Genomic DNA, 27,952 nt, shown 5'->3' with positions numbered 1-27,952 from the left:
TCCAGGCCACCTCCTCTTAGCTGGAGACCGGTGGTGTCACCCATCACCATACACCATCCATCTTCTTGCTTCCTTTGCCTTTGGCTTGGCTATATAGGAGCATACGTTCCTTGGGGGCAGACTCTTTAAAAGGGCATCGGTTCCACCTGCTTCTCTGTTAGGGTATGAGAACCTTTGCAACATCCCTATTCTTCAAAGGAACCGCAGTAATAGCAAGAGGAGCATGGACCAGACAGATGCCAGGCCCATCTGTCCTGTGTGGCAAAAAGTGCCACCATAATGGAGCGGATGTGGAGGGGTCTCCCCTGTAAGAAGCTTTTTATCCAGTAGCCGTGTGTAATGGTTTCCTGCGCATGTTTTTACTGTAGGAAGCACATTCCTTGCAAAGATTTATTATTTCGAGGGAGTGAACCGACGGAGAAATATCTGTCCTGCTCGTACATGTTTACAGTTACCTCCCTCCTAATAAATGGGTCGTATCACAAGGGAATGTCGGAATGTGCCGGGTATCTGATGGAAACCACATAGGAAGACGATATATATTCATTCTGCTCGTCGGTCCTATGGGTCAGTGCTGTGCACAACGGTAATCTGAAGCTCCTGGGTCTCCATGCAAATCTCCACCTGCCATGTGCCAATGGACCTGGGTGCCCTCTGCACCCTCTATGGCCCCAGCGAATGGTGGTATCGTATTAGTAATGGGTCATTCTGAAATAATTAAGGAGGGGGCCACTAGACCCCATATAGACCATCATGTCCAGTGCTCCTATACCTTTCCTGATGGATAGAATGGCTAGAACGACATTATGGGGACACGATGGCATCATGACTGTAGATGGAATGTGGCCACATAATTGAGACGTATGGTGGTCCCTGTTATGGGGGCACTGTTATTTATGGCTCTTCAATGTGACATGGGTGTCATTGTTTTGGGGCACTGAATCTGTTCCAGCCATTGGGCTCTGTATGCCACCACTACGGCACCACCATGATAACATCCCTTTTATTAAGAATACAATAAGCAGACATTCTCAAAAAGGAGATATTTTCATAGTTAAAGAAACAGAGCCACAGCGCCCCCATAGTAGCAGTGTCCATATAATAGCAAGCCATAGTGCCGACCTCCGCCCGAAAAAAGTGGTAAGGAAATCTCACCTTACCTTAAAAGTTCACTGGACATTCTGGGCATAAAATTTAAAGGACTTGTTCACAATAGAAAAAAAGTTGTCTCTTTTCCTGCCCTTGTCCATGGGCCGTGTCTAGTATTATAACCCTTTCCCATTCATGTGACTACCGCAGTACCGGACTCAGCCAATGCACAATAGTGGCGCTGTTACCCATCCTGGACAACTGCTTTTATGTAGTTGATTGAGGAGTAGTTATGTAACATTAACACAAGCCATCTTCCTTCTTTCTTCTTCAGTACATTCATTCGGCTGGAATTGTTCACAGGGTAAGTGCGCATTTATGTAAAATCGATATCTGCCTGACACCTATAAGAGTAGAGGCCAGTAATGTAATGTTACAGACACGGATCCTTCCAGCATCAAGGGGATCAATTATGGCTGAATGTGATCCTGCAAAGCACCTGTCACTTGTCACAAACATGTACTTTTTGTCCTGGTATAAAAGCCGCTGTTCTCCTGATTCCGGCGCTGTTTTTCTTTTGTTCCTGTTCCTCCCCGTTCCTGAGATATGGCCTCTTCTTCCCTATATATAAATCTAGTCGTGTTAGACAAGTGGGTGTGGTCCAAAATTATTCTCTCTGGGCTTCTTCTTTGAGGACCTCGCCCTCTTGGCTAACAAAGCTAGATTTATATACAGGGAAGAAGAGGTCATATCTCAGGAATGGAGAGGAACAGGAACAAAATAAAAACATCGCCGGATTCAGGAGAACAGCGGCATTTATACCAGGTAAAAAAAATACTTATTTATGGCAAGTGACGGGTTGCCTTTAAAACACCAGAACTCCCACCTACCATAAACCTAACATAAACCTGGGTACAATTGTTATCACTGAATCCCTATAACTACAGCCCTGCCAAATGCTCAGTCATATCTCATATTTGTCGATGGACCCTTTTCATTTTTTGACTTTCCATATAATATTTCACTATCCACGGCCATTTTTAAGCAAACTACAGTAGCAGTTTATAGCACGAGTAATGTGTACATAGCGGATGATCTCCAGACCTCGGCTTATGAGTCTGGTCAGGATCTGCAGTATCAAAGTCTCTTAAAGGAACGTCTCACCAGGTAAAAAAAATGAAATTTTTTTCGCTTTTATATTATTCCCACTTCTCCTCTGAGTATTCTGGTTTTTGTTTTTTTTAAATCCGTCATACCGTTCCAGAGATATGGGCATTTTTGTTTCCTGCCATCTTTTATGGTCTGTACAAAGAGGCGTGGCTCACAGGATCCTCGGGGGCGTGTCTTTAGGCTACTGCCACACGCTTTGGTATAAATAAAAAGGCCCATATCTCTGGAAACGTATGGGGGATTTAAAAAAAAACAAAAAGCAAAATACTCCAGGGAACAGTGGGAACAAAACAAAAGCAAAAACTGTCCTCTTTTGTCCTGGTGACAGCTCCTCTCTATAGGGATTCTGATTCAATAATGGATCTCTTTCCATCATATCTGAAGTCCCTGTATAAACCACTAGTGGGCGCAGTTCTATCATATAAATTGCTAGTAAGGGTGTTTACTGCATATTCTCCTGCCCTCTCCTCTGAGATCCATTGGGGGTATATTTCTGAGCAATCTAATATTTACAAGGCACAGAAGGGGCCCATGAGTCCCTTCAAACATAGAGAACTGTATACTAAAATATCCAGCCCCTGCTTTATCAATGGGAAGTTCCTTAAAGGGGTTTTCCACTACTACCCCAGGATAGGTCATCATCAATATCAGGTCGTTAGGGATCCGACGGTTTTTAGACAGTTTTAATATATCAGCCCCACTATGTATTAACACTTTATTTTCGCGTCAATTTGCTAATTTGAATTAAAAAAAAAACTATAAATAAAAAATAAAACATTTATTTTCCTATTTTCTACACTTTAAACGTAAACATTTAAAAAAAAAAGAAAAATATTGGCTATGACTGATTGATCACTTAAGTTGCACTTTTTGGGAGTTATTTTTTTCCCATGTAATTTTTTATATGTTTTGCACCTTTTTATGTTTTTTGCCATTTTATTTTATTTTTTCAAAGTGCAAATAGTTAGCCAATTCCTTCGCCCTATTTATTACATGTAACTTTTTCAGAAATCAAAAATCCACTTTACTACCCCATTTTTGTCCTTCTTGGTGGTTTTTTTTGGCAAAAAGTTTGGAAAGTTAAAAACCACCGACTGCACAAAATCACTAAAACAATTCTGGTTCCTTTTCTCTATATCAGGATCTAAAGCCGAGCAATCTAGGAGTGGACGAAAATTACGAGATCAAGGTAAATGTCAAATTATTCTGTAGAGTAGACGACAGTTCACATTCACAAAAGGAATCGTTTGCTCTCCCAGAATTAGCAAATTCTGCAGCACTTTTTTTATCCTTTAAATTGTGCCGTCCCTCCATTACTCCTCTTGGAAATATATTTTTTTTGTTGTTTTTTTTTTACCATTCCTCTTGTTAATGTGGGATGTGTTACTGCTTTTTGGAGCAGTATATTACATGTTCTAAGATATTTTTCATGATAACTTCAGATTTTAGATTTCGGACTGGCCCGACAGACAGAACCTGAGATGACCGGATACGTGGTGACTCGCTGGTACAGGGCACCGGAAGTCATCCTGAACTGGATGCATTACAACCAGACAGGTGAATCACAAGTATCCGGACATTGGGGCAGTGACCCGTCTGTATAATATGTCTGTACTAGGCGCTCTGAGATCACATCGACACGGCTTCTCTTTACAGTGGATATTTGGTCTGTTGGATGCATCATGGCGGAAATGATTACAGGACGCGTCTTATTCCCTGGAGGAGATTGTATCCTTTACATACAGAATTTCATATAAATGTTTCTCTGCCGAAGTCATTGTGCAGGAAGGGGAGGAGGTGAGCTGTGACATCACCTATTGTGAATGGTGGAACCTGTATTATCTACTGTATATAGAGGTGTTATCAGTCATTGTACAGGAGGAGGAGGTGAGCTGTGACATCACCTATCGTGAATGGTGAATCCTGTGTTATCTACTGTATATAGAGATGTTTTCAGTCATTGTACAGGAGGAGAAGGAGGTGAGCTGTGACATCACCTATTGTGAATGATAGATCCTGTGTTATCTACTGTATATAGAGATGTTTTCAGTCATTGTACAGGAGGAGGAGGTGAGCTGTGATATCACCTATTGTGAATGATGGATCCTGTGTTATCTACTGTATATAGAGATGTTTTCAGTCATGGTACAGGAGGAGGAGGTGAGCTGTGACATCACCTATTGTGAATGGTGGAACCTGTATTATCTACTGTATATAGAGATGTTTTCAGTCATTGTACAGGAGGAGGAGGTGAGCTGTGATATCACCTATTGTGAATGATGGATCCTGTGTTATCTACTGTATATAGAGATGTTTTCAGTCATGGTACAGGAGGAGGAGGTGAGCTGTGACATCACCTATTGTGAATGATGGATCCTGTGTTATCTACTGTATATAGAGATGTTTTCAGTCATTATACAGGAGGAGGAGGTAAGCTGTGATATCACCTATTGTGAATGGTGAATCCTGTGTTATCTACTGTATATAGAGATGTTTTCAGTCATTATACAGGAGGAGGAGGTGAGCTGTGACATCACCTATTGTGAATGATGGATCCTGTGTTATCTACTGTATATAGAGATGTTTTCAGTCATGGTACAGGAGGAGGAGGTGAGCTGTGACATCACCTATTGTGAATGATGGATCCTGTGTTATCTACTGTATATAGAGATGTTTTCAGTCATTATACAGGAGGAGGAGGTAAGCTGTGATATCACCTATTGTGAATGATGGATCCTGTGTTATCTACTGTATATAGAGATGTTTTCAGTCATGGTACAGGAGGAGGAGGTGAGCTGTGACATCACCTATTGTGAATGGTGAATCCTGTGTTATCTACTGTATAGAGAGTATCAGTCACTATACACAAGGAGGCGGACACGAAGTGTCAGACTATTATAAACTTAACTGCAAGACTTCACTATCGTTTCTAAATACAGCTAGTGATAAGTATGTCGAGCTTCAGGCTGCAGAGAACCTTAACTGTTACTACAGACTTTGATGAGCTGAACAAAATCATTGAAGTAATAGGAAGTCCCAAACCTTCTCTGATCAACAAGATGGAAAGTAAACACGTACGTTTGAGGGGTTTTCCATTATAATTCCAAAATAATACTGCCATACCACATGCAAATAATACTGCCATACCACATGCAAATAATACTGCAATAACACAGTACTGTGAACTTCAAGGCTAAAATAAAACTGCCAGTGTCTAACTAATAATACTGCCATACAATGCCAAAGTAGTGAAAGATTATCTATATGCAGCGGCAGAGCTGAATGGGAGTTATGGAAATACCGCAGCATAGCTCAGCTGTTTCCATAATTCCATGCACCCCTGGCTGTGATAAGATTATCCCTTTAAGGGAAAAGTCATTGGGGGTCTAGGGCAGTCTAGGGTTTAATGTTAAAATCCTACCAGGTCCAGGTCGGTTAACATTTACATGTGCCACCTTCATGTTGCTCCCTGGGTACTGTCCTTGGAGGCCCTAGGCAACTGCCCAGTTTGCCAGCCCCTAAAAACAATAATTTCCTAATTTAATTCCATCTACAGGCTCAAGACTACTTAAAAATGCTCCCCGAGAAACAGAAAAGGAATTTTAAAGAGCTCTTCCCAACAATGAGCGCATTAGGTACAGTAAACTATATGTTGTCTGGATTTATATGGATATTGAATACAATCTATCGTTAGCTGTTATCAGCCAATGAAAGTTGGGAACTACAGGTTGCAGCGTTCATGTTATAATGCTGGATATCTGCTGATGGTAAGCAGCCCCAAAACACTCCAGTGACAGGTGATACATTGTATTCTGCTGCTGATGGTAAGCAGCCCCAAAACACTCCAGTGACAGGTGATACATTGTATTCTGCTGCTGATGGTAAGCAGCCCCGGAACACTCCAGTGACAGGTGATACATTGTGTTCTGCTGCTGATGGTAAGCAGCCCCGGAACACTCCAGTGACAGGTGATACATTGTGTTCTGCTGCTGATGGTAAGCAGCCCCGGAACACTCCAGTGATAGGTGATATATTGTGTTCTGCTGCTGATGGTAAGAAGCCCCGGAACACTCCAGTGACAGGTGATACATTGTGTTCTGCTGCTGATGGTAAGCAGCCCCGGAACACTCCAGTGATAGGTGATATATTGTGTTCTGCTGCTGATGGTAAGAAGCCCCGGAACACTCCAGTGACAGGTGATACATTGTGTTCTGCTGCTGATGGTAAGAAGCCCCGGAACACTCCAGTGACAGGTGATACATTGTGTTCTGCTGCTGATGGTAAGCAGCCCCGGAACACTCCAGTGACAGGTGATACATTGTGTTCTGCTGCTGATGGTAAGAAGCCCCGGAACACTCCAGTGACAGGTGATACATTGTGTTCTGCTGCTGATGGTAAGCAGCTTTGGAACACTCCAGTGATAGGTGATACATTGTGTTCTGCTGCTGATGGTAAGAAGCCCCGGAACACTCCAGTGACAGGTGATACATTGTGTTCTGCTGCTGATGGTAAGAAGCCCCGGAACACTCCAGTGACAGGTGATACATTGTGTTCTGCTGCTGATGGTAAGCAGCCCCGGAACACTCCAGTGACAGGTGATACATTGTGTTCTGCTGCTGATGGTAAGAAGCCCCGGAACACTCCAGTGACAGGTGATACATTGTGTTCTGCTGCTGATGGTAAGAAGCCCCGGAACACTCCAGTGACAGGTGATACATTGTGTTCTGCTGCTGATGGTAAGCAGCCCTGGAACACTCCAGTGACAGGTGATACATTGTGTTCTGCTGCTGATGGTAAGCAGCCCCGGAACACTCCAGTGACAGGTGATACATTGTGTTCTGCTGCTGATGGCAAGAAGCCCCGGAACACTCCAGTGACAGGTGATACATTGTGTTCTGCTGCTGATGGTAAGAAGCCCCGGAACACTGCAGTGACAGGTGATACATTGTGTTCTGCTTGGGATGGTAAGAAGCCCTGGAACACTCCAGTGACAGGTGATACATTTGTGTTCTGCTGTTCATGTTAAGAACCCCTGGAACACTCCAGTGACAGGTGATACATTGTATTCTGCTGCTGATGGTAAGAAGCCCCGGAACACTCCAGTGACAGGTGATACATTGTATTCTGCTGCTGATGGAAAGCAGCCCCGGAACACTCCTGTTTTTTTTTTCCATCTTGTGTCACGTGACCATCTGCCTTTATATTCCAGCTCCGCCCTTTTGGCTGTGCTGGACTTCAGTGTTGTTTGACTGTTTTGCTAGCCAGGTGCTTCTGTGCCTATCTCTGTCAGTTCGCTTGGTCCTTCTGGGACCTCTAGTACCTTTTTGTCAGTTTATCTTTTTGTGTTCTGCAACAACTTTCTCTGTTCAGGAGGTGTCCCATTTTTGTTCCAGTCCTTAGTTCTTTTAGGGTCCCCCTCCCTTTATGCAATAGGTCTTTGTTATGACTAGCCAAGGACTAAGGCGGGTCTGTTCGCAAGGATCAGGCAGCCCGCTACATCGTAGGGATTCAGCTTAGTCTTACTGTAGGGACAGCTTTCCCCTTTCTTTCCTTAGTACTTGTTGCAGATCATAACAGTAAGTCCAGCCCAAAAAAAACTAAAAGGAAAGAAATTCGGGGATCAGTATGGCTTCCGTCCAGGATTTGGCTAAACGCTTGCAGGGATTGTCTCTGGAGGTGGCCGAGCTCCAGCAACACTTGAGTAGCTGTTCCAGAGCGCATTTTGTGGAACCCAAGGTAGGACTGCCTGATGTTTTTTATGGTAAACAGCAATGAATGGGAATGAATCACAGCGCATTGGTTTTATTATGTCACTTTTGCGCAATGAACCACAAGGGTGGGCCTTTTCTCTCCAACCTAATGATCTATGTTTAAGGTCGGTAGGAGAATTTTTTTCTGCTATGGGTCTATTATATCAGGGTTCCCCAACTCCAGTCCTCAAGGCCCACCAACAGGTCATGTTTTCAGGATTTCCTTAGTATTGCACAGGTGATAATTCCATCATCAGCACAGGCAATAGTTACATCACCTGTGCAATACTAAGGAAATCCTGAAAACATGACCTGTTGGTGGGCCTTGAGGACTGGAGTTGGGGAACCCTGTATTATATGACGATCCTGATCGAATCTCATTTGCTGAGGCAGAACTCAGGCGTTTGAATCAGGGTTCAGGTGATGTTGAAAATTATTGCACACACTTTAGAAGGTGGGCTTCAGAAGTCAAATGGAATTATCCTGCTCTGAAATGTCTATTTCTTGCTGGTCTGAGTGAAAGGGTTAAGGATTTGCTAATTGCATTCCCCACACCTGAGACTCTGCAGGATGCCATGCAATTAGCTGTTCGTGTGGATAGGAGGCTGAGATCTAGGCAGAATGAGGTAAAGACTCCTGTAATGCCAGGTCCTAGTCCCCAGAAAATCTGCTCAGACGGCGGAGAACCGATGGAGGTTGGGGCGATGTCGCTCTGCTCTCAGGAAAGAGACCGCAGGTTTGCCGAGGGATTGTGTCTTTATTGTGGTAAAGCTGACCATTTGATTAAGTATTGTGAGCTTCATTTAAGTAAAGAAAAAAAAAGGTCCGGTACGCCCGTATAGCTTGTTTACGCTCTGCAGGAGTATTTCTTTCAGGGAGTACTACTTTGCAGGAAGATTGAATTTCAGGTATTTGTGGTTCAACACTTAATGTGATTGATAAAGGGTTTTTGGAAAACCTTGAATTGAAATCCAAACCTTTGTCATCACCTATTTCTGTGATTGCAATTGATAACACTCCCTTGAAATGTATTACTCACACGGTTGCTGCATTTCCCATCACTATCAATGGAGTTCACCAAGAAAATTTGGACTTGGTTGTTTTAGATAATTTACCCTCTCCGGTTGTTCTAGCATTGCCTTGGTTAAAACTGCACAATCCTTTGCTGGACTGGTCTACTAATGTGATTAAGTCTTGGAGTCCGAAGTGCTATGATAAATGTTGTAATGGTCGCATTGTGGCTGTGGAAAAAGGGGAATTACCTGTACCTATTCAGGATTTTTGGAGGTTTTTTTCGGAGGAGGAGTCGCAAGTTTTACCTCCCCATAGGGATTATGATTGTGCCATTGAGTTTATTCCGGGAGCTACTCTTCCCAAGAGTCGCTTATTTAATCTGACTATCCCTGAAATAAAGGCCTTGGAGGAGTACATACAGACTAGCCTGGCTGCTGGTCACATTAGACCTTCTAAGTCGCCTGTGGCAGTTGGATTCTTCTTTGTTAAAAAAAAGGACGGCGGTTTACGTCCATGTCTGGATTTTCGTGAAATTAATAAGATTACCGCACGCAATTCCTACCCATTACCGTTAATTCCTGACTTGTTTAACCAGTTGGTGGGGGCCAAGTGGTTCTCTAAAATTGATCTCCGGGGGGCATACAATTTGTTACGAGTGAAGGAGGGTGATGAATGGAAAACTGCTTTTAACACTCCTGTGGGTCATTTTGAGAATCTGGTGATGCCTTTTGGTCTTACCAATGCTCCAGCATTTTTTCAGAACCTTATTAATGACATCCTGAGACCTTTGATTGGTAAGAATGTGGTTGTGTATTTGGATGACATTTTGATTTATTCACCAGATCTAGAGTCCCATTGGCAGAGTGTATGTGAAGTTTTGCAGTTATTGAGTGATAATTCACTCTTTGCTAAGCTGGAGAAATGTGAGTTCGCTGTGCAGAAAATTAGTTTTTTGGGCTACATTGTCTCCAGCGAGGGCTTTGAGATGGACCCGGTGAAGGTTCAGGCTGTGCAGGAATGGCCTAGGCCTATTGGTTTGAAATCGATAGAGATTTTTGGGTTTTGCCAATTATTACAGGAAATTCATTAAGAATGTTTCTGTAATTGTTAAACCTCTAACCGATCTCACCAGGAAAGGTGCGAATACGGTCCAGTGGACTACTGAGGCCATTGAAGCGTTTGAGTATCTCAAAGAGAGGTTCAGTTCTGCCCCTATCCTTATACAGCCTGATGAGACCAAGCCTTTTTTGGTCGAGGTCAATGCTTCATCGGTGGGGGTCGGAGCAGTTTTGTCTCAGGAGAACAAGGGTGGAGTACATCCTTGTGCCTTCTTTTCGAAAAAATTTTCGGAAACCAAACTGAATTATGATGTTGGAAATCGGGAGTTGCTGGCTATTAAACTCGCGTTTGAACATTGGCGTCATTTTTTGGAAGGCGCTAGATTTCCTATTCAGGTTTTCACAGATCATAAGAATTTGATCTATCTGGATGCTGCCAAGCGCTTGAATGCCCGTCAAGCTAGGTGGGCACGTTTTTTTTCGCGGTTTCATTTTTCTGTTACCTATATCCCTGGGACTAAGAATGTTAAAGCCGATGCTTTATCTCGCAGCTTCTCTCCTACGGTCGGTGCCGAGGAGGAGGAGAGCATTTTGCAGAAAGGAGTTGTGGTGGCGGCATTGGACTCCGTTTTGGAGAATGGGATTCTGAAAGCTCAAGATGATGCTCCATCTAACACTCCCCATGGGAGGTTGTTTGTGCCTAGAGCCTTTAGGAGAGATTTGTTTGTTGAGTGTCATGAGTCTCGGTTGGCAGGTCATCCAGGAATTTCGGAGACTAAGAGACTGATCAGTCACAGTTTTTGGTGGCCTGGATGGCAGAAGGAAGTCATCAAGTGGGTACGTCAATGTACTGTGTGTGCTAGGTCAAAGGCTTCACATACTCCTGCTGCGGGGTTGCTTTGCCCTCTGGAGGTTCCTAGTGCGCCTTGGACGCATCTCACAATGGATTTTATTACTGATCTTCCTGTGTCCGAGGGTTTTACTGCCATCTGGGTGGTCGTGGACCGTTTTAGTAAGATGTGTCATTTGGTTCCATTCATTACGTTTCCCTGCGCCAAGACACTCGCTAAGGTGTTTGTTAAGGAGATTGTCAAGCTCCATGGCGTTCCCACGGATATTGTTTCTGATAGAGGACCTCAGTTTGTGGCTCGCTTTTGGCGTGCTTTTTGTGACAGGTTGGGAGTCCATTTGTCATTTTCGTCTGGTTATCATCCTGAGTCTAATGGACAGACTGAAAGAAAGAACCAGGATGTAGAACAGTTTTTGCGTTGTTTTGTGGCAGACAAACAAGAGGTGTGGTCTGAGTTTCTGCCTCTCGCAGAATTTGCTCTTAACAATCATACATCCTCTTCTGCTGGGTGTTCTCCTTTTTTTTGTTGTACTGGGAGACATCTGTCTTTTGGTTCGTTCTCCAAATTGGGGTCGGCGGTGCTGGAGGAGGAGAATTTTTCCGGTGATTTGGAGAGAGTTTGGACTAATGTACGTTGCAACCTTCAAGAGGCTAACCAAAAGTCCAAGAAGTATTTTGACAGGAAACGGAAGGAGGTTTTGTTTACTGTGGGTGACATGGTTTGGTTGTCCTCGAGGAACTTGCGCTTGAGGATTCCCTCTAAAAAACTGGGTCCTAAGTTTGTGGGTCCATTTAAAGTGCTTCAGGTTGTTAACCCGTCTGCTGTCAGGTTGGATGTCCCTACTTCCTGGAAGATTAATCCTGTGTTTCATGTTTCCTTGTTGAAAAAGGCTGATGTATCAGATAGGGATGCCACTGTCACAGTTCCTCCTGTGGTGGAAGACAGCGAATATGAAATTTCTCGTATCTTGAATTCTAGATGGCATAGAGGGAGATTACAGTATCTTGTCTCCTGGAAGGGTTTCGGTCCCGAAGACAACTCCTGGGTAAGGACGGATGATGTCTCTGCTCCTAGGCTTGTTAGAGCTTTCCACAGGAGGTTTCCGGATAGGCCTGGGCCTGGAGGATCCGGAGGATCCTCATAAAAGAGGGGGTAATGTTAGAACCCTCCTGTTTGTTTTTTCCATCTTGTGTTTTGCGGTCACGTGACCATCTGCCTTTATACTCCAGCTCTGCCCTTTTGGCTGTGCTGGACTTCAGTATTTGACCGTTTTGCTAGCCAGGTGTTTCTGTGCCTTCTCTGTCAGTTCGCTTGGTCCTTCTGGGACCTATAGTACCTTTTTGTCAGTTTATCTTTTTGTGTTCTGCAACAACTTTCTCTGTTCAGGCGGTGTCTCATTTTTGTTCCAGTCCTTAGTTCTTTTAGGGACCCCCTCCCTTTATGCTATAGGTCTTCGTTCAGACTAGCCGAGGACTAAGGCGGGTCTGTTCGCAAGGCTCAGGCAGCCCGCTACATCGTAGGGATTCAGCTTAGTCTTACTGTAGGGATGGCTTTCCCCTTTCTTTCCTTAGTACTTGTTGCAGATCATAACACCAGTGACAGGTGATACATTGTGTTCCGCTGCTGATGGGTAAGAAGCTCTGGAACACTCCAGTGACAGGTGATACATTGTGTTCTGCTGCTGATGGTAAGCAGCCCCGAAACACTCCAGTGACAGGTGATACATTGTGTTCTGCTGCTGATGGTAAGCAGCCCCGGAACACTCCAGTGACAGGTGATACATTGTGTTCTGCTGCTGATGGTAAGAAGCCCTGGGACACTCCAGTGACAGGTGATACATTGTGTTCTGCTGCTGATGGTAAGCAGCCCTGGAACACTCCAGTGACAGGTGATACATTGTATTCTGCTGCAGATGGTAAGCAGCCCCGGAACACTCCAGTGACAGGTGATACATTGTGTTCTGCTGCTGATGGTAAGAAGCTCTGGAACACTCCAGTGACAGGTGATACATTGTATTCTGCTGCTGATGGTAAGAAGCTCTGGAACACTCCAGTGACAGGTGATACATTGTGTTCTGCTGCTGATGGTAAGCAGCTTTGGAACACTCCAGTGACAGGTGATACATTGTATTCTGCTGCTGATGGTAAGAAGCTCTGGAACACTCCAGTGACAGGTGATACATTGTATTCTGCTGCTGATGGTAAGAAGCTCCGGAACACTCCAGTGACAGGTGATACATTGTGTTCCGCTGCTTATGGGTAAGAAGCTCTGGAACACTCCAGTGACAGGTGATACATTGTGTTCTGCTGCTGATGGTAAGAAGCTCTGGAACACTCCAGTGACAGGTGATACATTGTGTTCTGCTGCTGATGGTAAGCAGCCCTGGAACACTCCAGTGACAGGTGATACATTGTATTCTGCTGCTGATGGTAAGCAGCCCCGGAACACTCCAGTGACAGGTGATACATTGTGTTCTGCTGCTGATGGTAAGAACCCCCGGAACACTCCAGTGACAGGTGATACATTGTGTTCTGCTTGGGATGGTAAGAAGCCCTGGAACACACCAGTGACAGGTGATACATTGTGTTCTGCTGCTGATGGTAAGAAGCCCCGGAACACTCCAGTGACAGGTGATACATTGTGTTCCGCTGCTGATGGGTAAGAAGCTCTGGAACACTCCAGTGACAGGTGATACATTGTGTTCTGCTACTGATGGTAAGAAGCCCTGGAACACTCCAGTGACAGGTGATACATTGTATTCTGCTGCTGATGGTAAGAAGCCCCGGAACACACCAGTGGCAGGTGATACATTGTGTTCTGCTGCTGATGGTAAGAAGCCCCGGAACACTCCAGTGACAGGTGATACATTGTATTCTGCTGCTGATTGTAAGCAGCCCCAAAACACTCCAGTGACAGGTGATACATTGTGTTCTGCTACTGATGGTAAGAAGCCCTGGAACACTCCAGTGACAGGTGATACATTGTATTCTGCTGCTGATGGTAAGAAGCCCTGGAACACTCCAGCGACAGGTGATACATTGTGTTCTACCTTGTGAAGGCTCCGAGGGGGCGGAGCATGACTGGAGTTATTTGCATTTCTGCTTCATGCTCCACCCCTGCTTTACGCCTAATATAAGTGAATTAGGAACATTTGTATCTTTCGTGTCTCCCCAGAAATTGATCTTCTGGACAAGATGCTGGATTTGGACCCGGAGAGGAGATTATCTGCAGCAGAATGCCTGGCCCATCCTTATTTAGAGGAGTACAATGACTCTGACCCTGACCCGCCTGCTGAAAAATATGATGACTCCTTTGAAAGTCTGGACCTTCCAATTCCAGAATGGAAAAGTAAAGTTTACACAATTAAAGCGCTCCTTTACATTTAATCTGCAGGTTTTCTGTTTAGGTTATTTTTTAGGATAGTCAGTAGTTTAATATACATTGTGTTTCAATTATTTCCATTCACAAGACATCTGCTTGCTGTCAGACACGCTGCCCTTCTGCTCAATATTCAGTCTCTGGTGCTCTAATCACCAATGTTTCTATTCACTGACAGCAATCCTATTTTAAAGGGGTATTCCCATCTCCAATATCCTATTCCAATATGAAGTAGGTGTAATAATAATAGAAAATACCTGCAATTAGAAATGTAGTATAGTTCTTCTGATAAGCTATGTCACTTACCCCATGTGCAAGGCATTGCAGTAGCTTAGATATCCATGGTATGACCACTTACAGCCAACTAACTGTCACTATATGAGTGGTAGTAATCATGAATGAATACCTAAGCTACTACAATGCCCTGCACATGGGGTAAGAGACATAACTTATCAGAAGAACTATATTACATTTCTAATTGGAGGTATTTGCTAATATCATTATTATACCTACTACTATTGGGATAGGATCTTGGAGACGGGAATACTCTTTCAGCTTCTGCTACAGCCAACACTAGGGGGAGCTATTTTTTTGTAAGCTTCCCTGAGTGGTGGCTGCATGCGGATATATTTAGGGATCGAGGAGTTAGAGGGATGAGGGATGTGTGTGTAGTGTCCTCATTCTTATCCTCCATCAATTTATAAGACCAGGCACCAAGATCATCGCTCACTCTGGAGGACCTGGCCTGTACGTGTATTATTGGGACGGACATGTAATACTTCATTTTTCCTGCGGAGGAGCTGCAGGGACGATAACTACTTGCAGATTATTTTTCAGCAGACCTGACGGTGACATTTTTTTCTTTTCCACTTACACAGGTTTAAGCCACATGGAAGTCATGACGTTTGAACCCAAGAAGCCACAGGAACAGGCTACATGACCACACGCCAAATCTCCAGGCACCTTGAGAAGACTCCAGAGCTCCCTCGTTTCAGAGACATCTGAGACTTTAGTCCCGTCATTCTCAGGACAGACTCTGGAAGGACTGTGCACTTATTCCAGAGACGCCTGTTAGTATGAACCCCACCCTCTACCCATGATTTGTAGAGTCTGGAAACAGCGCCCCTTTTGTTCACAGGCAGTGTGTGGAATTACAATTACAGAACAGAAATACCTCTTTAATAAGTAATGGGATATGCCATCATCTTATAATCAGTGGGGTCTGATCTCTCAATCCAGACAATAAATTGGTGTTTTTTCCTGGCCAATGGTGCCCCGACCACCCGCTGTGCAGAAAGATACAGCAAGGCCCTATTTTAGTGAATAGAGCCAGCTGGGGGTCCTCCGCACAGTGGGGGGCCAGGGTGGTACTGTGGATGGGAGGCAGCACTAAACCAGTGCGGTGCCCCCTTTATTCTCAGGATTAGAGCCCCATCGATCATAAAGTCACTGCACATCCTAGCGACATCCCAATGCTTTATAACATGGGAATACCCTTTTATAAGGGGTTGTCCCACCCAGGACCTTTATGGCATGTCCTGTCAATAAGCTGTAAACGTCCAGTGTGAAATCTTCCCTTAGAATGATGCCAAACCTTACACAGTCTGTGAACAACTTTGTTTGTTTCCAGAAACAGCGCCACCCTTATCAACAGGTTGTGTCGGGTATTACAGCCCAGCCCATTCACTTCAATAAAGCCTAACTGCAATATCAGACACAACCTGTACACATTAGTGGCGCTCTTTTAAAGAGAAACAAAAAAAAAAAAAAAAAAACAATTTTTTTTTTTTTGTAAGACGTTAGATATTTGGCAGATGTTTTACTGTTTTCCCACCTGGAGATAAGCGGCACTAGAGTCTCTGGCGGCTGCTTATCTCCCTTTTCTTACACCGTGAACGCATTTTTTTTCCCTCTTTGGGGTAAATACTCATTTGACACTGTAGAATATGTGAATCTTGACAATAAAAAAAAAAGCCAAAACATCTCCAGTTGTTAGACTTTTTATTAATTTTAGCTTCCTTTAAGTAAAATGTATAATATGGGGACGGACGCGGCGAGGAGCGCACACGTCAGCGCGGAGGTGTATACTGAATTCCTGTTGATCCGGAGGCCCAGTCTCTGCTCCGCGTCCGATAATTCAAGTATAACGTCTCGAATTGAACCTTCCTGGCCACCGTCCCCGGAGCCCAGGATTAACCCTTCTGTTGTCCTCGAGGACACCTTGGACTTTACATTTTGCAGATCAGTCGCTATTTCACCCAGACTCTTCTCCAGGTTTCCATATTTCTGCTGCAAACTTTCCACGTTTTTCCCGGTTTCTTGAGTGTAGACCATGTGTTCCCTAATGGCCGATAATACCTGGTTCGACCCAGAGGACGATGCCGGGGACCCAGGAGAAGATACCGGGGACCCAGAGGACGATGCCGGGGACCCAGGAGACGATGCCGGGGACCCCAGGCTTCCAGCGTCGGCAGACGGAGCACCAGGCACCATGTTTCTTAATGCTACGATGAGGTCCCCGAGGTCCCTCTGCTGGGACCGGTGCACGGACGCGTGCTCGTGAATCGCCTCCTGCAAGCTGATTGGTCCCTTCTGGGCTTCTAGGAGCAAATTCTTCAATTCCTGGAGCCGGACGCGGTTAATATAGGTCGACCCCATCACCCCGATGATGGCCCCCAGTATGGACCCCATGATGGACCAGTTCTTAGTCCGCTCGGCTCTGGTCCTCTCTTTTTCGTGACTTTCCCTCACGGAAGCGGAGAAAAGAGCAAACTTCTCTCTTTCCGATTCCTCGGCGTTCGTGTAGGACGCTCTCAATCTTTTTTCTTCCTGAGTAAAAAAAAATGATAAGTCATTGGGGGGGGGGGACTAAGACTTAAATTCGCACCGGGTGGCCCTTGTAATCCTGAGTGGTCCTCCCTAATTTGATCTCGGCCCCATTGATCGGTGACTCCAGCTTAGACACACTGTCTATAGGAGTCTCTGGTAGTCTGAGATAACATTCCTTTTTTTTTTTTATTAGAGCATCTATCTGCTGATCTATTTCTCCCCCATGCTTTACACTGCAGCTCTGCTCTCTCACAATGGTGGCTATGCAGAGAATGCAGTATTAGGCTGCGTCCACACATTGCATATTTTCGCGCGCTTTTTGAAAATACACAATGTGCTTTGTGTCTGCCAGCAAAGTGAATGGGAAATTCACTTTGCCGTTCAGACACTGTGTAATTTTACGCAGTGGGAAAGCGCAGCTGATTAAAGAATTGGCATGTCAATTCTTTACGCAGCTGCGTCCCGCGCTTTCTCCTATTGTGCCCATTATAAGCGATGGAATTACGCAGCGGTGTTCACACACTGCGTAATTCCATCGCTTTTTTACGGAGGCGCAGGATGGATACTCACCTACCCGATGTCAGGGGAGAGGCGTCCGGTCCGGTCCGCTCCAATCCCGCGCTTCCAGCATCTGCCGGTGAGCCGATCAGCTGATTACAAGCCGGTCACGTGACAGTCAGCTGATCGCTTCACGGCAGATGCTGCAAGCGCGGGACGGAGCAGACGCGTCTCTCATCCATCGGGTAGGTGAGTATCCATAGTCTGTACATACACTGCTAGGGACACACATAGACACACAGGACACATAGACACAGACAGTACACACACGACACAAAGGGCACATAGGCACACACAGGACACATAGGCACACACAGGACACATAGGCACACACAGGACACATAGGCACACACAGGGCACATAGGCACACACAGGGCACATAGGCACACACAGGGCACATAGGCACACACAGGGCACATAGGCACACACAGGGCACATAGGCACACACAGGGCACATAGGCACACACAGGGCACATAGGCACACACAGGGCACATAGGCACACACAGGACACATAGACACACAGGACACAGACACACACAGGACACATAGGCACACACAGGGCACATAGACACACACAGGACACATAGGCACACACAGGGCACATAGGCACACACAGGACACATAGACACACAGGACACAGACACACACAGGACACAGACACACAGGGCACATAGGCGCACACAGGACACATAGGCGCACACAGGACACATAGACACACACAGGACACAGACACACACAGGACACAGACACACACAGGACACAGACACACACAGGACACAGACACACACAGGACACAGACACACACAGGACACAGACACACAGGACACATAGACACACACAGGACATATAGGCACACACAGGACACACACAGGACACATAGACACACACAGGACACATAGACACACACAGGACACATAGACACACACAGGACACATAGACACACACAGGACACATAGACACACACAGGACACAGACACACACAGGACACATAGACACACACAGGACACATAGACACACAGGACACAGACACACACAGGACACATAGACACACACAGGACACAGACACACAGGACACAGACACACAGGACACAGACACACAGGACACAGACACACAGGACACATAGACACACACAGGACACATAGACACACACAGGACACAGACACACAGGACACAGACACACAGGACACATAGACACACACAGGACACATAGACACACACAGGACACATAGACACACACAGGACACAGACACACAGGACACAGACACACAGGACACATAGACACACACAGGACACATAGACACACACAGGACACATAGACACACAGGACACAGACACACAGGACACATAGACACACACAGGACACATAGACACACACAGGACACAGACACACAGGACACAGACACACAGGACACAGACACACAGGACACAGACACACAGGACACATAGACACACACAGGACACATAGACACACACAGGACACATAGACACACACAGGACACATAGACACACACAGGACACAGACAGTACACATGTCACCCTTCATTTTCACACTGCGTTTTTTGCTGCGTTTTTTACGCAGTGTGTGAATGGAGGTGCTTTTTTTACCTGCTTAAAAAAACGCAGGTAAAAAAAAGCAGGAAAATACGCAATGTGTGAACGCAGCCTTACACTGCGGATATTCAGATGAATTCTCAAGTCTCTCCATCTTGGCCCAAGCTGACTCCTTCACTTCTCCCAATGGAGTATATAGACATAGGTGGTCTTAACCAGAGATCCCCTTTAAGGAGAGGGTTCCACTAGAAAGATCCAAAAAATAAAAGGATTAGAGCATTGTGGGGGGCATACCATGCTTAGATATCTTTTTCTTGCCTTTTTGAGGGGGGTGGGGGGGGGTGATAGGAGAGGGAAATATGGTGCTTACATTTTATTTTCCTCTTTATGGCATCTTCATTAAAGGGATATTCACAGACGGGTATTGTCGGATAGATCTTGTAAAGACAAGCACTTTTACAATTTACTTCTTATTAAAATTTTCAGCCGTTTTTGAGATATTAACACTTTTGTTTTGTTTACGGCTCGTTGCCTTGGAGACCGACTACCGCTGCTACACAGCACAAAATGTGCAGTGCTTAAAAGATCATTTCTTTTGAGATTGTAAGCGCGGTTTTAAAGCTGGACAGGATCGCTGGAGTGTGTTACTACCTCCTAATCATGGCCAGCTCCAGCGCAGTCTTTACAAGCTAAAGAGCAGCGGTGGTCGGTTTCCAAGGCAACAAAAGAAAAGTGTTAATATCTCAAGAATGGCTGAAAAATTTAATAAACAGTAAATTGCAAAAGTGCTTGTCTTCACAAGCTCTATCTGAAAATATCCTTCTATGAAGATGGTAAAAAAAACTTTAGCACTAGAACTACTGATGGAGTCATTTTGACTCCTTTCGTTTTTTATTTCTCTTCTGTGACTACATTTTTCAGAATTCCGGCTTGAAACTCGGTGACTTTTCCTCAAATATGATGTGAAAAAAGATTTTGTGAGAATAAATAATTTTGGTGAAAAATTTGCGCGTTTTTTTCAAAATTTACCAAGAACTACTGAAGGGAGTCATTTTGACTCCCTACTATATTTTGAGGTCCTTTTGTCACTAAATGTTGCTATAAAGTTTTGTGCATCATTTTTTCACTCTGTCTTATTTACCCTGATGTTCATATAGATGTAGTTCAATTTACATGTCAACTTTTCACATTTTCCTTGTGTTTTACCTGCTTGTATTACTGTGTAATGCTGAACAAACACTATCTGATGAGGAGCTAGATGCATTCATTGCGATATTCTATGCTCGTGGAATATCTGGCACGAACCGTCACTCGATTAGCAGTATTTGGTGTAATGACTGGGGAATACCGTTTTGCAAAGCGACAATGTCTAGGGACCGCTTTGTTGAAATTATGAGGTTTCTCAGATTTGATGAGAAATCTACTCGATCGGAGAGACTGCAAACGGACAAGTTTGCTCTATTTTCTACTGTGTGGGACAGATTTATTGAAAATTGTATTGCGTGTTACAAACCTGGCCCATACATAATGGTGGATGAGCAACTTTTCCCAAGCAAAACTAGGTGTCCATTCACGCAGTACATGCCTTCCAAACCAGATAAATATGGCCACAAATATTGGCTAGCTGTTGATAAGAGGAGCAAATATCTGGCAAATGGCTTCCCTTATCTAGGCAAAGATGACACACGCCGTGCTGAGGACCGTTTAGCTGACCATGTGGTAATGAAGTTATTGGACCCGTTTTTGAAAAAAGGTCGCAATGTTACAACCGATAATTATTTTACTTCAGTAAAATTAGCTAAACAGCTAAAAAGCAAAGGAACAGCCATCGTGGGAACACTGAACAAGATAAGGCGAGAAGTGCCTAAAGAAATAAAATCCATGAAAGAGGAATTGTACAACACTAAAGTGTTTAGAAATGAAGACAATTTTACACTTACAGTATATCAAGGAAAGCCCAACAAAAATGTTGTCATTTTGAGTTCCGTCCATCCAGATGTTGTTGTTGCGTCTGATTCCGCTAAAAAAACTCCAGAAACGGTAAAGTTTTACATTGAAACAAAATATGGAGTAGATGTAGTGGATCAGATGGCACGAAAATATACCACACGAACATGCACAAGGAGATGGCCTGTTCATGCATTTGAAAATGCCTTAGACTTTGCGGGTATAAATGCATGGATAATATTCAAGGAGATTACCCACCAAAAAATGTCACGCAAGGCATTTTTGCAAACGCTTGTGAGAGAGTTGAGTGGTCCTTATGTCACAGATAGGGAAAAGGGTTCCACGTCCCAAGTTTCTACATGCTCAGAAGTGATGGTTCAAACAAAATTTTGCCAGATCAAAGAAAAGTGCAAGAAAAATAGATCTGTCGGAAATTGTAAGACTTGTGGTAAGTCTTTGTGTGGGCAATGTACTGCCATAAATCAAAGGCAATGCCTAAAATGCGAAACACCAAATGTTTAGAAGGTGAATTCTGCGCCATATTTTCATTTTTATGCTCCTCCACCTACATTTTCTCTGCTTTTTGTTCTTCAGTTGTTGTTTATATGTGTGCACTTGAATAAAAAAAAATGTTTGAAAAACGTCTATTATAATTATTGTTATTTTCTGTAGAAAAATAAGAAAAGCAGAAAAAAAACAATCAAAAGCATTACTGTTGGATCTCACAATAATAATACATTACAAAAAATATAATTATTAATAAATAACCACAAATGAAACTCTAAAAATAAACGAAAACAAGCAAGGAGTCAAAATGACTCCTTTCAGTAGTTCTAGGCGGGGTCACGAGTCCAGTAGTCCTAGTGTTAGATAAAGAAGTCGCTGCACCAGCACCCACAGCTCATAGATAATAACATTTTATAGGAAACAGGGAAGATTAATAACCCCGGGAAGTAATCCGAAATTACACAATCTGATCCTAAACCGATACAATGGAAACCAATAGTTTACTAATTAGAATGGACAGTATGGGGCTTATCTGAGCAATTAGTGACCACTAGGAGACTTTTCTGGATAGATCATGTTAAAGGGGTGGTACAGGGAAAACAAACAAAAAACAAACAGCGCCACACCAGTCCACAGGTTGTGTGTGGTATTGCATCTCTCCACACCCTTGTAATTTGGATGGGAGATTATGCCTGGAGAACCCCTTTAAATACTTCTCCACATAGGCATAGAGTGGGCTGCAATGCCAATGACTGAATTGTGTATTTTTTGGTCTCCACAACTCTCACCAAAAATGTAATAAAAAGCGAACAAAACGTCGTACGAGTACAGAAATGGCAGCAATAAAAACGTCAGCTTGCTGTGCAAAAAATAAGCCCTAAAACAGCTCCACTGATGAAAAGTTGAAAAAGTTACGGCCTCAGAAAAACAGCAACATAAGCCACTTTTTTTTTTTTTTACAAACTTTCTATACATTTTTTTTTAAACAATAAAACAATTGAAAAAAAAATGTGTTTGATATTGCAGTAATCGAATCAAAACAACTAATTCATTCTGCAAAAAACAAGCCGTCGTACGGAAGAATGAAAAAGTTACGGTTCTTGGAAGAAAAGGAGGGAAAAAAAAAAAACACATTAGGGATGGAAGGAGTTAAAGAGAATGTAGACTTTTGCAACACTTGTGTATTGCATCTGTCTCAGCATCAGTCTGGGTTTGTCTCTCTGCATGGGAGCTGCATACATAAAACGACCGGTAACAGATTCTTAAAACTATTTACAAAAAGTGGCTTTTTTAGATGCATTGAAAAAATAAAAACTTGGTTGCAAAAGTCTACACTCCCTTTAAGCCAGATTATGGATCGATTTGTTCTGATATATTTTTTTAAACCTCTGACTTGCTGAAAATTTAAAGGGACATGCTACAAGATACCTGCAATGATTAGATGTCCCCCCTCAGACAGCCGCAGGTTATAGACCACCGGCCGACATGTTGGGAGTCATGTGATATCTTCCCAAAAGGGTTAATTATGGCTTTTTTTTTAATAAGAGGAAATATTATTTTTTCCTATATATAGAACCAAAAATATCCGAAGGAAGAGAAAGCGCACGTCCGCTGATAATAATCTTCTGGAATCGCGGCTTCTTCCATGTCAGCTGGAAAATGGCCGATGCGACGAGATTCCCATGACCGGATAACGTGAGCGCAACGCTGACCCCGGGGGGACGCAACTTTAATTAACAGATAAATAAAAGCGACGGAGTCCACGCTGCTACAATAAAAAACATGATTGTCTCCTTAAATACTCGGTGCTGCTGTGTACAAGGTCTTTTCAAGTGATCAATGTTGCCTTCTCACGTTCTTATTCACATCGCCATGTGAGGGCACGGGTCAAAGAATCCAACGTGATAACGACAGTCCTCTCCTAAAATCCTCTGCACTGCTGAGAATCTACGTCCCTATATTTTCTATCCGTAACCTCCCACTTGTCTCCATTCCCCTCCATAAATCACAACACTAAGATAAAAAAAATCATGACGCGTGTAGTCACGTCTTAACCAAAATAGTTACAACCATTGTCGCCTTCTGAAATACTCTGTGCTGTGTGGAGATTCTGTTTCTTCCATATTCGCTACTTACATCATGACACGGCCTCAGTCACAAGCAGCTCTGTTTACTCTGCCTCCCCGAAGAGTTGTACATTTGTCTCCTTAAATACTCTGTGCTGCTGTGGATTCTGATTCTTACAGGATCTCTGAATTTAGGACATGGCCACTGTCACAAGCAGCTCCGTCTTCTCCACATTAGTAGACGAGACCTGCCTGCTTCGAAATTAGTACACTCGTCTACTGAAATACTCTGCGCTGCTATCGACTCTGCGTTTTTCAAGAACTTTGACCCCCCTCGCTTGTCTCATTCCCCTCCATAAATTACAACACTAAGATGATTTAATCACGGCACATGCCGCCATTTCCTGACGTAATAACAGACTCCATTCATCTTCTGAAATACTCTGTGCTGCTGGGGGGCACGGATTCTTCCAGGATCTTGTCTCTCTTCCCCTGCTTACATCATGACGTGGTCACTTCCATAAGAAGCTCTATCTTCTCTAGAGTAATAGATAGGACACTCTGCTTCCTTCGTGAAGAGCAGACGTGACTCCTGAAATACTCTGTGCTGCTATGGACCCTGCTGCTTTCAGGATCTATGACTTCCAGATTAATTCTATTCCTCGCCATTAATTGCAGCACTGAAATGATGGTGTGCAGTCTTGCCCCAACGAACATAGCTACAAGTGGGACAGCCACTATTCATTTTCTGAAATACTCTGTGCTCCTGGTGGGGCCTAGCTTCTTCCAGGATCTGTGATGTGACCTCCCACCTTTCTCCATTCCCCACCTTATTCCACGTCACCTATCAGTCTGCTCTTTCCTAACATCACATGTGTGGATGAGTCTCTCTAATCTTCTGAAATACTCTGTGCTGCTGTGGACTCTTTTTCTGTTACACTTGACTCCATTTACACCCGCACATCAAGACATGGACCTCGGCACAGGCTGCTTTGTCTCCTCCACATTAGTAGAACAGAATGTACTTATTGTCTGAAATACTCTGTGCTGCTGTAAACCCTGCTTCTTTCAGGATCTACGACCTCCTACTTGTCTCTGTTGCTCTCCTTACATCCTTTGTCAGACTGATCACTCGAGAAGACAGGCCACTGCCCTATGCAAAATCAGTGTACTCATCCCCAAAAATACTCTGTGCTGCTGTGGCGCACCTGCTTCTTTTTATACACCCAACGGTCTCAATCCAACTCTATTATGACACCGTCTCCGTCCAATCCTCACTTACATCGTTACAGCAGGAAGCAAGTCACTGCCCGCCGACAAGATCAGCGCCCTCCACCCCTGCTGCCGCCATTCTGATGATCCTATTGGCTGCTAGGTGTTCTAACCCCGCCCACTTTACATCAGTGCTGGCATTTTACCTGCAGAAGTTTATGTTCTAGAGTGGCGAGCTCCAAATACTGGATGTCATCGCGAGACACCCGGTCCAGCCGATCCCGCACTTCTTTCAGCTTCAGCTGCTGGGATTCCACATTTTCTCGAGCCTCCCGTACAATCCCGCGAGCCACCATGAACTCCTTCTCTGCCTAGAAAAAAAAAAGTCTCAGTACATAAAAAAAACTATTGTTTTGTGCATACAGCTCCTATGCAGATCTATGTGTTTCCATGGTAACAGACTACAAACATCTTGTGTAGTCTGATTCTGCAATCAAACTCCGTCCTATCAGTTTAATTCACATGTCCACAAAATCTCTCTACATGGGCCCTACTTCTAACTTATTTTCGATGATTATAAAGTTCTCAAAAGTTTTGCGCAGTTACTTTTTAACGCCTTCCTGATGGACCTTTTTTTTGTTTTGTTGTTTTTCCTCTTCCCTTCTTCCAAGAGCCATAACTTTTTTATTCTCCACTCCACACGGCCGTACGTAGGCTCATTTTTTGTGGGACGAGTTGTAGTTTTCAATGACACCATTCACTTTACCATATAATGTAATGAAAAACAGAAAAAAAAAATCCACCAGAGTTGAGATGGTGAAAAAAAAAATATTCCGCCATTGATTTTCGAGTTTTGTTTTTTATGGGCGTTCATTGTACAGTAAAAATGACCCAGGAAGACATGAATCTCCAGATTAGTGTGATTACAGCTATACCAATTTTGTATGTTTTCTTATATTTTAATAGTGATAACAAATTCAGAACTTTAAAAAAAATAATAAAAAATTAATTTGTGTTGCCAATTACCGAGCCCTGGAAATGTTTTATTCTTGCATTGACCGAGCTCTGAAAGGTTAGTTTTTTTAATGTGATGAACTGACAGTTTTTGGGGCATATATGATGTTTTTGATCGCTTCTTAAGGTATTTTTGAGGTAGATGCAGACACCAAAAAGATTAAATTCTGGAGTCTTGATTTTTTTTTATAGCATTTACCATAATGAATTTTCTATTTTCGAAGATCAGATTTTCATGGACGTGGCGATACCAAATGTTGATTTTTTTTTATTATTTTACATTTCTTTATTGAAAAAAAAAGAAAGAGGTGATTAAAGCTTTTTTTTTTTTTTTTTTTTTTTTTTAATATTTACAAAACTTTTTAATACTTCTCATTTTTTACTTTTACTAGCCCTCTAGGTGAATTTTGGTACTTTATTTTTTAAGTAAATTATGGAACCAACAATCTCTTATAAAGCACTGTCTGTGGGAGTACAAAGATGGCGGTGGCTTTAAGTTGACCCACGGCTGCCTTTGCAGAATTTCAACACTCCATTAGTGGGAATGCATTGAACTGCGCCGCTTAAATACCGAGATGCCAAAGATTGATGATTAATGAGCAGAGATCGAAGCGAGATCTGATCGCTGCTGGATGTACAACACAGACGGCACTAGTAAGGGTTAAAAGAGAACTCCACAAATAAAAGGTCGAGTCTAGGGATGAGCAGACCCGTGGAGGTTTGGGTACCAGAACTGTATCTGAACTTGAACCTGCAACTGAACCCCATAGAAATCAATGGTGACCCGAACTTTGGAGCTGGAAAATATCTTTCTCTCAACTCCCGAACTGTAAAATGGAGTTCCAGGAGAAGTCCATGTTCGGAGTTCAGCACCAAATCTTGAACTTCACAGTTTGGGTTCGCTCCTCTCTAGCTGAGTCCCTATGTCAATACTCAGCTTTCCCTGTGGTTTTTGTCTCCATTCACATCTAACATTAGCTCCAGATTTCTGCTGGTCACCGGAGAGTTTTAGAAAACAGTTACAGGTCACATGTCTGACTACAAAGTGGCCCTAAACTGCTGTCTGTTTCCAAGGGCAACCAGAAAATTTCTGAAAGCAGCTTTGCATGTGACTGGAAAAGACGCCTGACATGTGTTCTTACCTCGGTGACATTTCCTTGAGCTTCTCGAACTTCTACAAGTCCGACAAACTCTTCGTAGTGGTCCCACCATTTCTGGGCCGCGGCGGACGCTTTCCGCATGGAGTTTTTACCCACGGTTTTGCCGGTGTCCACCCATCTCCGTAAGGGGGAGACCCCAGAGAGCTCGGGAGGGGGTCTGACGTCTGGCGGCTTGGAGCACAGCTTCCTTATACTCAGCAGTTTGATTCTCTGGGTCAGCAGAAGAGACGGAGAGTGAGGCGGCTTCATGGCATGAATGTATCACACTGGGACGTTACTATGGACAGACGCAAGACCTGCACGGAATGGAAAGAGTTAACAAACAGGGCTTAAGGATTACATACACATCTCAATCATTTATAGCGACAAAAATTACACTTTTATTTTTTTTTTACCTGAATTTAGTGCCCTCATACATTCTCCTGTCTCAGATGACATAGAGGTGACAAAGCTCTGCATGGACTTCACCTCTTCCTGCTAACACCAGGAGGACCAAGACGGCGGCCGCCAAACATCCGGGTGTAGCAAAATGGCCGCGACCACATCCAAAGTCTAGTGGAGGTGTACCAAGATGGCGACACTCCGCAAATCAAAATGCCTTATCTAGACTATAACCAATAAAATCTTAGACAATTACACGTTTTTATTGAAATCTAATAAGATCGTGGAGATTTTCTTTTGTTTTTAGAAGGAAAAAAAGGGAAATTATTTAGTTAAGGCAATAAATTAGACACCTACTTCCGGGCGCTCTGTATAAGTGAGCTAAACCGGAAGTGCGCTGCTTCAGGCAGTAATT

General features: G+C 43.8%; 2 protein-coding genes across 3 annotated transcripts in view; one reads left to right on the top strand and one right to left on the bottom strand.

Moving 5' to 3' along the window:
• The window catches only part of LOC141157462 (mitogen-activated protein kinase 12-like), a 35,851-nt gene extending 19,559 nt beyond the window's left edge, over positions 1 to 16,292 (top strand). For both annotated transcript variants that reach the window (XM_073644779.1, XM_073644778.1), the window contains 8 exons: positions 1,424 to 1,453; positions 3,401 to 3,448; positions 3,702 to 3,816; positions 3,916 to 3,987; positions 5,254 to 5,333; positions 5,816 to 5,894; positions 14,107 to 14,280; positions 15,189 to 16,292. In XM_073644779.1, coding sequence (XP_073500880.1) covers positions 1,424 to 1,453; positions 3,401 to 3,448; positions 3,702 to 3,816; positions 3,916 to 3,987; positions 5,254 to 5,333; positions 5,816 to 5,894; positions 14,107 to 14,280; positions 15,189 to 15,250 — 660 coding nt within the window. In that variant the 3' untranslated portion in view covers positions 15,251 to 16,292. The remainder of the gene's footprint in view (positions 1 to 1,423; positions 1,454 to 3,400; positions 3,449 to 3,701; positions 3,817 to 3,915; positions 3,988 to 5,253; positions 5,334 to 5,815; positions 5,895 to 14,106; positions 14,281 to 15,188) is intronic.
• A 2-nt stretch (positions 16,293 to 16,294) lies between these two features.
• On the bottom strand, positions 16,295 to 27,698 carry CCDC51 (coiled-coil domain containing 51). The gene is made up of 4 exons (XM_073644777.1): positions 27,552 to 27,698; positions 27,139 to 27,452; positions 25,189 to 25,353; positions 16,295 to 17,139 (listed from the first exon to the last, which is right to left on the bottom strand). Exons 2-4 carry the CDS (start codon positions 27,403 to 27,405, stop codon positions 16,321 to 16,323), a joined length of 1,251 nt encoding a protein of 416 aa, XP_073500878.1. The 5' UTR covers positions 27,406 to 27,452; positions 27,552 to 27,698; the 3' UTR covers positions 16,295 to 16,320.
• Positions 27,699 to 27,952: the final 254 nt, after the last annotated feature.

Source organism: Phyllobates terribilis, unplaced genomic scaffold (assembly GCF_046119375.1).
Source record: "Phyllobates terribilis strain yellow unplaced genomic scaffold, ASM4611937v1 Scaffold_8__6_contigs__length_399053987, whole genome shotgun sequence".
NCBI classification, from domain to species: Eukaryota; Metazoa; Chordata; class Amphibia; order Anura; family Dendrobatidae; genus Phyllobates; species Phyllobates terribilis.
This window is presented reverse-complemented; position numbering and strand designations above follow the sequence as displayed.